The sequence below is a fragment of the Egretta garzetta genome, unplaced genomic scaffold (assembly GCF_000687185.1).
Source record: "Egretta garzetta isolate BGI_Z169 unplaced genomic scaffold, ASM68718v1 scaffold615, whole genome shotgun sequence".
Classification (NCBI taxonomy): Eukaryota; Metazoa; Chordata; class Aves; order Pelecaniformes; family Ardeidae; genus Egretta; species Egretta garzetta.
Window position 1 is genome coordinate 1807856 of NW_009259857.1, and position 11713 is coordinate 1819568.

Below are 11713 nucleotides of genomic sequence, written 5' to 3' on the forward strand. Positions count from 1 at the left end.
TGTCGCATTTTTGTCTGCATCCTATACAATTACATGAATGCAAGCAGCACAGGTAACTCTAATTACTGATGACTGTAATTAGCCTAGGAAATAATGCAAGTGTTAACTATAAGTATTAAACATTAAATATTTTTAACTTCTTTTACTTTTAACTTCTTTAAAACTCTGAGTACTTCTAGTAAGTATTTAAATTCCTATCCTTAGGATCAGTCTAGTGTTTTTTTTACTCTGGTGTCACTTTTTTTTTCCTTTTCTTTCTTTTGATCAGGAATAACAGGTACACTTAAGAAAAACTTGCTCTCAATTGAAGTGATCTCCAATGTGAAATTGTTTTTTTTTATCATCAGGACAATATGCAGCATAAACTTGTAGTATAACTTTGTCATTTGAGCAGTGATTTTAGGTTTGGTTTTTTTTTTCCAAGAAAACAGTAATTAATATATGATTTTAATGTACTTTCAACTCTGTTGTCCTAGGTAACTTTTGAAATGCACAAAGAGAGTCTTTCTCAAATGTACAGGGAGTACCAAGGGAAAGGAGGCGAAGGGAGTGGAATACATTCTTCAACTCCAATTAGAACAATCTCTGGACTTGGCAAAGAAGCTGAAACCAAAGGAAAGCAACAATGTTTGGAGTTAAAAGAAGATGCTGCTGCTGCTTCCTGCATTATGCATGATGGTATGGAGTGCAGTACTGAAAAAAAAGAGACAAATACCTTGTCAGTTGGTGACCAACAAACCCATTCGGTGTCTAATCGTAGAGAGGAGTTAGAGGGGGAAGACAGGGAGACTACACAGGATTTAAAGGCAGTATCTTGTGCAGAATTTTCTCCAGAACCAGAAGCAATAAAGCCCAGTGTTTCAGAAATTAGTACTGGGATAGCTGAAGCAATTGAGGATTCTCTGAGCAAAGCTGGCAAGCTTGTGGAAGAAACACTAGCTGTCACTGCTGCTTCTTTAGCAATGCAAACTACTGTGGAAGGAGAAACTCTTGAAAGTCCAAGAAGACTGGAAAAATCAACAGTAGAGGTGGAAGATGAAGACGACTTTGTTGATTTGAAAGAGGAAAGTAGTATGCCTTTGCCTTCAGAAGAGTTTGCAGAAGCAAACAAGGAATGTAGCTCTACTGAAAGCGAAGTGACAAAGCAGGAAAAAACAATAGAGAAGCAACCTGGATCTGTGCTTCTAAAATCTGAAGATACTGAAGGTGCGGATGGGAAAAAACAAGAACTGACTTCTTTAGCGGAAACAGTGAGTTCTGCAGTTCGAGAAGTAGCGACTCAACTGGATTCAGAAGGGAAAAAGAAGCTGGAGGAAGAAAAGATTCTTTCTAGTGAAACCAAAACAACTAAAGAAAATACAAATGCACATGTGTCAGAGTCTGCTGGAGCCTCTGACAAAAGAATCGCCAAGCTTGATGTTTCTAGTGTTGCATCAGATACAGAAAAACTGGAACTGAAAGCTAACACATGTCTAGAAGCACCTCTGCCCCCCAGATCCATACCTGAGGTAAATTCTACTTGTCCTTCATCTGTCTAGCTTAAAAATAAAAGGAAGTTCTTATTTTATGACATTTTATGAAAAACTGTGCCAATACACTTTTTGGGGAATTTGATGTGTGTGGGTTTTGAGTTATCTAAAGAATACTTCAAACCCTTGATTAAAATAGCCATAATTCTTACTTATTTGTGTACTGAGGAGTCTCTAAGATTTTATTCTTTGTATGTACACTTATGGATGCTGATGGAAGCTTGAGTATTTGGCTACATAGACACTTCATCTGTGTTGGTACTTCTGTTCTTAAGTTTGAAGAATTGAAAGAAAAATTTATATATTCTGAGAGGATTTTACCTAGAATTTCTTCTGCTTCTTTACTCAACCTGCCTTTTAGTCTTTTCAATCTGGTCTCTTATAATCTCAACTCTTACAATGATTGAGAAGCGAACATTACCTGTGCAGAAAAAAAATAGCCTTAAGTTTGTTTCATATCCTGACGCAATCTGTGAAAATATTTTTTTACACTAGCTACTCTGCAGGAGGTACACTATGTGTGTATATATATACCTGAAACTATAAAATTTGGTAGGAGTGTCTCTCCATCACATCAGCTGACCTTTTTTGTGCAAGTGTAATTTAAAGCCAGGCTTCTGTTGCGTGCTGCAGTGTGCCATCCCTTTAGTCTTTAGTTTCTAACTCAACTTTTCATGGTCAAATAGTCATGTATCTGAGTACTTCCCTTCTGCAGAGATACCTGCTAACGGATGCTCTTCATTCTGCACCATTCTTCCTTAAAGGAGGAAAACCACTGTCTACAGCAACATGTACTCCCCCTGTGGTAAGGTTGGGTTGCTGCTTGTGTATGCCTGGACTGACAGGTGTGGTAGTGCAGCTGTAGACTAGTTCGTAGGTTTGGTATATCCAGAAAATAGCATTTGTATAATAGATTTAGCTTTATTTGTAACTGTGTATGCAGTCTAAACTTGTTGAATATCTAAAATCTCAAGCATATTAAAAGCATTTCAGTGTATGCCATGGAAACTAATAACCAGGATGGGGGTTTGTTTTGGTTTTTTTTTGTTTTTTTTTTTTTTTTTTTTGTCTGCAAACTGTGTATTCAGACCTCAAGGCAGCAAGATTCTTCAGGACAAGAGCTAGCTGCTACATCAGATGGGCAGAGAAGAGACTCTAGGTCAACTGTGTTCCGTATTCCTGAGTTTAAGTGGTCACTGATGCATCAGCGCTTGCTCACAGACTTGCTCTTTTCCATAGAAACAGATATACAGATGTGGAGAAGGTAAATTTATATGCTTAATATGGAATGATCTAGACAGGCATTTCAATTATAATTAACTTGAGATTTTGTTGAAACTGCATCAGAGTTGTTCTTTGACTTTGAATGTTGCACATCTGGTATTTTACTCATTCAGTAGCCTTACTTATGTTGTGACTTATACCCAGATATTCTCAGATTTTTTTTAGGACTCTTTACAGACATTGGTTGAGGGCCTGCACATGTATTTAGGCTGAAATCCTGGCTACATTTCAGTCAGTGGCAGTCTTGCTGTTGATTTTTATTGGACCATGATTTTCATGTTCCTAATGTATGTAAGGGCCTGCATCTTTTATTAGTATCTAAATATGGACTAAAAAAAAAAAAATCTATCCCAAATAGTATTTATTACTTCTGCATTTACACACACTATGTTGCTGCTTTGATAGGATTCTGTGAACGCAGAGATGTCCTATGCATTTAAAAATTAACTTCTAACAGGGATCTGGAAGATGAATTTAGTAAAAAAAAAAAGGAAACTTTGAAAACTGTGGTAATTCTGCATTTTAATGTTAAAATTTAATAACTTAAATAAGAGTGGTATCTATTATTAGCTTGTAGTAGTGAATGTCAAATTTAAATGGAACCATATAGCTGTACTGACCCAATAAAAAGGAATGTAAGGATGAAGAAATAGAGTATTTAAGTGATTAAAACAATTTAAACTGAAGTGAAGTTTTGTCTGACTATAATGTTTAGGTTATAATTAAATTAACCTCTCAGGACATCATCAGATATAGCTATAATATATTTTTAGTTTAGGTTCTGTTTTGAAAATCTATTTCCATGTTTAACAGAATTCAAGTTTTTGTTTTGTTGATTTTTAATTTCTTTGAGAAGCCCTTAGTATTTGCTTTATTTTTCCAAAGATTTAAGTTCAAATCTAGTTCACACTTCCAGGAAACTTTATTGTATTGCCTGATAGTGACTTTTGCTATAGCAAGTAATTATAGACCAGCCTATAATGTATCTTTATCCAAATGATGATTAACACGCTTCTTGATATTTTTAGCAAGCTATGATCTGGAGAGGTTTAACAACAGAAAGGAAAGGTAGTTTTAGATTTAGATTAAGGTACATCAGTTGACCCTTATGGTCATGTGATATTTGCTGCCTCACTGCTGTCTGGTTTTAGTTTTATGAAAGCATAAAGATGCTAAAATGCCACAAAATAAAGCTGTATTCTGAATGTTTGGGGGGTTGTTTTTTGTTTTTTTTTGGACAGCCATTCTACAAAAACTGTAATGGACTTTGTGAATAGCAGTGACAATGTCATATTTGTGCACAACACAATTCACCTCATCTCTCAAGTGATGGATAACATGATCATGGCTTGTGGTGGTATATTGCCGTTGCTTTCTGCTGCCACATCTGCTACTGTAAGAAACTTTATTTTTATTTGAAAATGTATTTCTTGTGGGAGGATGCCTTTCTTTATGCAGTGTATTAACTATTATATCTGTCCTTTTGGGAAACAGGAATGCGTGTGGGATATTTCCACAAGCATCTCTTCCCTTTCTTTGCTAACTCCCATGCTGTCCCTAAGACAAATTGGGTGCCTGCCTGAAGACATAAAAAGAAGTTGCCTAGCTTCATTGTCCCACAGTGGTCTGGAATGGGATTAAATACCAATATTACTGATTGTTCCTAGAATGACTAATTACTACTTTTGAATGTGACTGAAAATGGAATTCCAGCATACATTTTTCTTCATTTAAGTTGTAGGAATATCACCTTTGTGAAGAAGTAAATGTTGCTTTCAATTTTTCTGTGTAGCATGAATTGGAGAATATTGAGCCAACTCAAGGACTTTCAGTAGAAGCATCTTTAACGTTTCTCCAGAGGTTAATCAACCTTGTGGATGTGCTAATTTTTGCAAGCTCTCTTGGTTTCACTGAAATTGAGTCTGAGAAAAATATGTCATCTGGAGGAATTCTGCGACAATGTCTTCGTCTGGGTAAGCAAATAAAACTACTTAATGAGCATAGGAGTTTGCTGTTACTAAATAGTTAGCAATTGTTAGCTTTGGGGTTTTTTTCCTGTCCTTTTTTTGGTTAAATCAAGATTAAATTTAGTCAAAGGAGCATTGGGATCTTTTACTATTTTACTATTACTGTATTCTGCAGTGCATATACATGGGGTTCTTTTCCTCTTTAAAAAGTTTAAATAAAATAAGTGATTAAGTTTGGTAGTCTGGCTGTTGTGTATGCATGTTTTCATTTTACCCATGAAGATATTTCTTTTCCCAAAGTTCCTGAAATAATCAAGGCTGAGAATGTAGCAGCTTTAAGAAAAAGAAATCTTGTAGTATATACAAAAACATGAACATTTACGTAGAAAGAGGTTTAAATCTTGAGGTCAGTAGATGATGGTACGGTGAAAACTAGAGACATAAATTTCTGAAGAGTAGGGTTCAAATTGGGCAGTAGTTGTATCCAGTATTATAATATGTTTGCATCAAATCGGATTGAAAGGAAGTGGTCATTACCTAAAAAAAGTAATGACTATTCTGGAAATGAGAACATACAAGACCATAACTGGGTTCAGTTAGTTAATACAGGAGGAGAGTATTCATGCTAGTTGCATGCTGTAAGACGTCTTGTAATGAAAAATTTAATTTGCATGAGTGCCAGAGCAGCTCAGAGCCTCAACAGTAACTAGCCTTCCTCTCCCTTTCTAGGCAATTAAAACTTTGTGCAGGTAGAACAAGATTTATGGGATGCAAACAGGTATAGAGGTGGGGTTAGTTCTTTTTTCCTTTGAAAATAATATTAGAAGATGAAACAGGTATAATTGTGAAGCTAAAAAAATAAATCATGTAACTTCAGAACATTTAGTCCAAGAGTAACAGAGCATCATGAAGCAAACAGTGTCATTTGTTTCACTAGTGTATCACTTGTCTTTCTTCCTCACTAGTCTGTGAAATTTAGCTGTCTTCACCCTTCCCGCCCCATGGTTGTATGCATGGTAAAATTTCAATGAGGGATGCTAACTTACTCACTTTGAAGTATCCATTAGATATAGCAAACATGTTCTAATAGTTTTTTATTAATTGTTAGTTAAAAATTATTAAAGAATTTTGAGCATTGTCTTGCGATTATTTAAAATTTATGGGAGCAAAGTATCATTTTAATTAGTATGCTTAAACTTTTTAGTTTTAAGTGACAAACAGAAAAGTATTGTATATCTCTGTAAGGGATATAAGCAATACTATTTCCTGGAGTAATTCTTAACATTTCTTTTCCTTTCAAGTATGCGCGGTAGCAGTAAGAAATTGCTTGGAGTGTCAGCAGCGTGCACAGATGAAGCCTATTGGAGACATCGCGAAGAACCAAAAAACAGGGCAGGGCTTTATAGGAACAGGAAAGTCTGCAGCAAAGGCAAGTGTAAGACCACGTTCAGGAATACAAAAGTCGATAATTATTACTCTGTGCAGAGGGATAAGTCTTTAAATTTATACCTGCACCACTGATACTTTCATAGAGCTGCAGGGCATGAACACTGGAAATCTTGAAATAGTTTTTACAAGATGTGAATTTAACACTTACATATTTAACCTTCCACAGTGAAATAAATCTGTCACAAGAATTTGCCAGTTTTTTTTTTTTCCTTTAAAGATGAAATGCATATCTGATCTTTGTGCTATAGTTATGACAATATGATGTACAGCAGGTGATTGTACACACTTAATGATTCTTGGTAGAATGCTTTTAAAAACAGAATCTGAAACAAATATGGTGTTTTGTTTTGTGGATTTGGGTGGGGTTTTTTTTTAATAGAGTCCGGTGGATATTGTGACTGGTGGCATTTCTCCAATACGAGACCATGACAGACTTCTGCAGGACATGGATATTAATCGACTTCGAGCAGTAGTGTTCAGAGATATAGTAAGTTACAAACAATGTTATTTTCTTTGTAGCTAGATTTCTGCATAAATCTGTTTGCTGAACACTTGCTATGTGTTACGCAGTTTGGCTAAATGAAAGTTACAAAAACTGAATACTGCTCACAGTGATTAGGAATACATAATACTCTGCAGCTGTTATAGTGTTTGGGATTGGAAAGAGGGAGAGGTGAAAATCGCAGCCTGCCAATCAGCTCTTTGGTGTGTTCCTAAGAGCTGATTCTTCGGAATTTTGCCTATCATATATTAAATATATTGTGTTTAGTACAAATATATACTTTTACATGCTGTAAATAGGCAAACTGTTTATGTATACTATGTATCATAAAGATATTTATCTATGCTTTTTGAAAAATGAGTATCTTTCTAGCTAATTAGAAATTAGAGGTCATCTCTAATTCCTGTACTTCCCCTCAGAGGAACCTTTTTGTGTGCATGTGCTGTAAATATGCATATGTTTTTTAGTCTTGAATTGACTAAAAATATCTTTGCCCTATGTCAGCAACTTTATAGCTGATATTGAGGAAATTGAGATTGATTGCTTAAAAAACCCCCTCTGTAAGCAAATACAGCAGCTATAATGGCTATGAGTCATTGGCGGCCACAAGCTTGGACACCAGAACTTATTTTACAATAATTGGACTATTTAGCAAGTATAATGATTTACACAGTGACTTTTGTTCTATCCAGACTAGTGAAGGATCTTTTGGTTTTTATCTTTACAGCAATTATTGATTGAAACAAGCTTCTTTCAACCCCTACTTCAGTATCGGTGTGCAAAAGAGTAACAGGAAGTGAATCTTCCATACTGGTCACAACTAAAATAATCATAATGATGCAATTTTTGAAATCAAGCACATTTTGTGTACTCATTTTTTTCTTTTAAAAAAAGCAATATGCACACCACCTCTGCTTTTTTTTGCATACCTAATCCCCCAGGTTTTCTGTTTCACAAATAAATGTAAAATGATGCAATAACTTTGCTTTTTGGCTACAGTGTTATGTTGTGGAGAAAAAGTAGACTTTTAAAAGATTTATTTTGGAATAGTTTTTGTCTGAGCTGCTTATACTTGCATCTAAATATTTTATGTTTGATTTGCATGCAGTTTCTTACATTATGTTCAGCACATAGAACTGTGATTGTCATGGTTTGAACCTGTGTAGGAGGAACTCCTGTAGGATGGATTCCACTTAACCACTAGTAGCAGTACTTCCAGTAGTATATGAACTTTATTTCAAGGTGTTCTACAAACATAGCAGTAAAAATAAGGAAGGGGTAGTGGTAATTCACTGGATCACAACTTTATTGAGTACAGTTGGACACTGGCTTGGAAAAATTCATCTAGCAAGAAAATTTTTATAATCCTTAGCATTGTAGGTGACTTCCATCAATCTCACACTGAGCTTGCCTGATGCTAACCTGTTACTAGTTTACCGTTTCTGTCTTGTTCTATAAAAGTTAAGGATTTGGGTTGAGCCAAGTAGAATATAGGTTGTTTCTTCCTTCAACAGCCAAAGGGGACAGGCTTAGGCTAAATTATGTCTAGTCAGATCTGGGACGTGATTCTTTCCTCTGTTTTGCTAGGAGTACTCTGAGTACTGAGTACTCGGGGTGTGTGCGTGTGTGTACCTGGCATAGTTCATATTAAGATTTGGTTTTAAGATTTTCTTAAAATCTCTTCATAAAGTTAGAGCTGTAACACAAATGCATATTTGCCAATACTTGTTTAAATTGTACATAGTATAGTACGTCCATCTAGACAATCTGATGATGAAATAAAACCTTTTTTACAATTTTGTTTTCTTGAGTGTGCTTGCCTGGTTGTACTTCACAGCAAATGCTGTTAATATCTTGGCACACTGGAGAAAATGTAATAAACACCTGTAATAAAGGGGACATAGTCCCTGCACTAATTCGAAGCATGTAGTCAAAACACACAACCTTAGTCAAAGTTGTCATATTTATAAATGAAAAATGAAAGGATTAGTGCCACTTGTATACAATTGCTGTATTCCCTAGCTTTATAGGTGAGACAAACTGTGACTAGAGAATATTGTTCTTCCATTGTTGACATATCAGCTTACTCTAGGTCTGTTTATTGTAGCGCTGGGCATACTTTACAGAAAAACAAACATGCTGCTGAAATTGTAATGGAAAATTCTGCGTCTGTGTCCCTTTTTTTACAGGAGGATAGTAAACAGGCTCAGTTTTTGGCTTTGGCTGTTGTATATTTTATTTCTGTGCTCATGGTTTCAAAATACAGAGATATACTGGAACCCCAGAATGAAAGACGACCGCCAAACCATAGCCAGTCATTCAAGGAATCAGAGAATGAAAATAATGAAACTCCTGCTACAGGTGAACTGTTAATTATTTTGCCAAATGAAATAATGTAGCTTATGCCTCTTAAAATTTTGTAGAAGTCCATGTGAGATTGTATAGAAATAGGCATATTGTAACTCCTTATATAAACAACATTATTTGTGTATCTTTTTCTGATATGAGAAGAACCTAATCTATAGGTTGATTTTGCTATGTAGAGGTGGTTAATCTCACTGAAATAGCTTAAGTATTCACAAATGCTTGTTGCAGAAACATTACTATTTTGTGTAAGGTTAGGTATGCATAAGCAGGCAGTGGCAACTTTTTGTTTCCACTATAAGACTTCTTTCTCCTATTCTTCTCTAGGGCAACCAATTAATTTTAATTCTTTGATGATTGAGCCAATATCTTCTATTTCCTTGTCTCAATTTTGGATGTTATAACTTTTCAGGCTTATGAGAAACTAGAAGAAATTTTTTTCTAAGTTTGTTCTAAGTTTCCTATTAAATACTTATAGATAAACCTCTAAGTAGGCAAGAGGAAATACAGCTGTGTTATTTCACTTGTCACCTATTGGTATTACTTCTTTAGGAGCGGTGTGGTGAATGCAATTCTGTTAGTAATGAACTTAAGATGTGTTTTCTGGTTTTGGTATGAACAGATTTGGAAAACCGATCTGCTGCTCTTGGTGCTTCAGCCTCCACTGAAGATTCAGAAAGTACAGCATCTGTACAAAGACGGGATTCTGGTCTTGGGGAGGAACCAGCTTCAGGGCAAGCAAACAATTCCAGTAGTGTTGCTGAAGCAGGGCCTCTGAACGTCAGTGCAGGTCCAGATGCAATCAGTGAAGTACTATGCACACTCTCATTAGAAGTAAATAAGTATCAGGAGGACAGAAGTGAGACAGGAACTGAGGATAGTAAGCCAGCAACTTCTGTGTCAACTGCAAAAAATGTCAATGTAAAGGACATCCTGAGAAGCTTGGTAAGCACACCAGCTGATGGGACTGCAGTGGATGCTGCTCTTCTGCCACCAACCTTCCTGGGAGTTCTTGGTGATGGAGCTGCTGAGCAGCCTGTACAGTTCCATTCCTTTGACAGGTAATGTAACTTCTAAAATACTTGTGCTATTTAATTTTGCTTAAGTTATCTATAAAAACCAGAAAAATATACATGTTGGTTCACCAGATCTCATGTACAGTGTCATCTAGTACTTAATGTAATCATGACGCTTTGATTCACAAGTAGAACCTTTGACTACAAAGTCCACTGACATCACATAGGTTCATCATGAAGGTATGCTCTGCAATTCATGGGATGCTATGTTATGCTATAAAAGACTGTGGAAATGAAAAATGAGTGGTGATTGGATTATACTTGAAGGTCTTGAAGCCAGCACCTCCTTTATAAGAGTTAACTCTTCTGTCTCCATATGCGTTACAGCTCAGAAGCAATATGGTAAGAGGCCTAATAAATTGGCTAAAAATGACTGCAAGAGTAAAAGAACAGATTAAGGGTATAAGCTGTTCTTTTGTCTTTCCTGTTCTCTTATTCTTAACTGCAGCACTTGCAGATGAGAGTTGCTGTACTGTGTGTATTTAGTCAGTTTTAAAGGACTTGGGGAAATAAAATGGACGTTAAATAATGTAACGATATGCAGATTAGCTTGTGTATTGATCACAAAGCTGTATCTAGTTTCTGTTACTGTGGGCCTGCAAAAGAATAGTGGTTTAATAATAGTTACAAATGGATCAAAAACAATGGACTAATCATCTAGGTGTCCTTCTACCTATAGAATACTGCCATATTCATTTACGAAAATGCATCTGTATTCCACCTTCTGGTGCTAAAGGCCTACTTTAAATCTTTCAGGCTTCATTCAGTAGATATATCCCTAAGCTGTTGGACCTGCTTTGTTGTTATAATAGCTTTTAAAATTTTGTTTCATTTTAATAAGTATCTGCCTTTCTTAATACTCAAATGCTGTGGTGGATTTAAAATGGGGCATTCCTACTTTGTTTCCCTTTCTTTTCCTTTTAGCTTGAAGTCTGTATTTCCTGATAATAATTTTGGTGTCCCCTACATCTCAGTCTCATTAGCTCCTTATCTTTTCCCAAGTATGGTAGACCACATTGTCTCTTACTACAGTTACTGAGTTTTACCTCTCTAGGATTCCCCAAAACAATAAAGAAAAGAAAGAAGCCCATTACACTTGCATTCCTGCCTCTAGAAAAGCCTTAGTTGTATCCAGAAATCCTGCAGTCGATCTGGTGCAAGGGGATCCCTTGTTACCGTACCAGTATCTGATCCTCTGCTTATTCCTGAACTTCCTCTGGCTCTGAGGTCTTTGCAGTCTATGGCTGCCTTGCTCAAACCAGCAAATACAGATGATCCAAGAAAGAGGGTGGCTGTGCCAGGGGTATGGATACAGCTGTCACAACATACCTTCTCAGCTCAGATTGCCGTAGCGCTAGCGGGGGAAGAAGTGGTGGGGGTTGTCTGGCTAGATAGGTAGGTTAGAAACAGATGGTACATGCTAGCCTTGCTCTTGTCTCAAAGTAAATACTGTGTTCTGCTTGTGATGCTAAACAGAAGGACTTGTTTTGGGAGCGGCAGAAGGATGGGGGCAGAGGGGGAAAATTGGGAGAATGACGACGC

The 11713-nt window shown here is 36.3% G+C and overlaps 1 protein-coding gene across 1 annotated transcript in view; it reads left to right on the forward strand.

The window, feature by feature from the left end:
- Nucleotides 1-11713, forward strand: part of LOC104127348 (lipopolysaccharide-responsive and beige-like anchor protein) — a gene marked incomplete at its 3' end in the record, with an annotated part of 169994 nt that overhangs the window by 80596 nt on the left and 77685 nt on the right. The window contains exons 22-29 of the mRNA XM_009640012.1: nt 477-1508; nt 2618-2793; nt 4055-4208; nt 4606-4786; nt 6082-6209; nt 6609-6716; nt 8921-9092; nt 9718-10156. Coding sequence (XP_009638307.1) covers nt 477-1508; nt 2618-2793; nt 4055-4208; nt 4606-4786; nt 6082-6209; nt 6609-6716; nt 8921-9092; nt 9718-10156 — 2390 coding nt within the window. The remainder of the gene's footprint in view (nt 1-476; nt 1509-2617; nt 2794-4054; nt 4209-4605; nt 4787-6081; nt 6210-6608; nt 6717-8920; nt 9093-9717; nt 10157-11713) is intronic.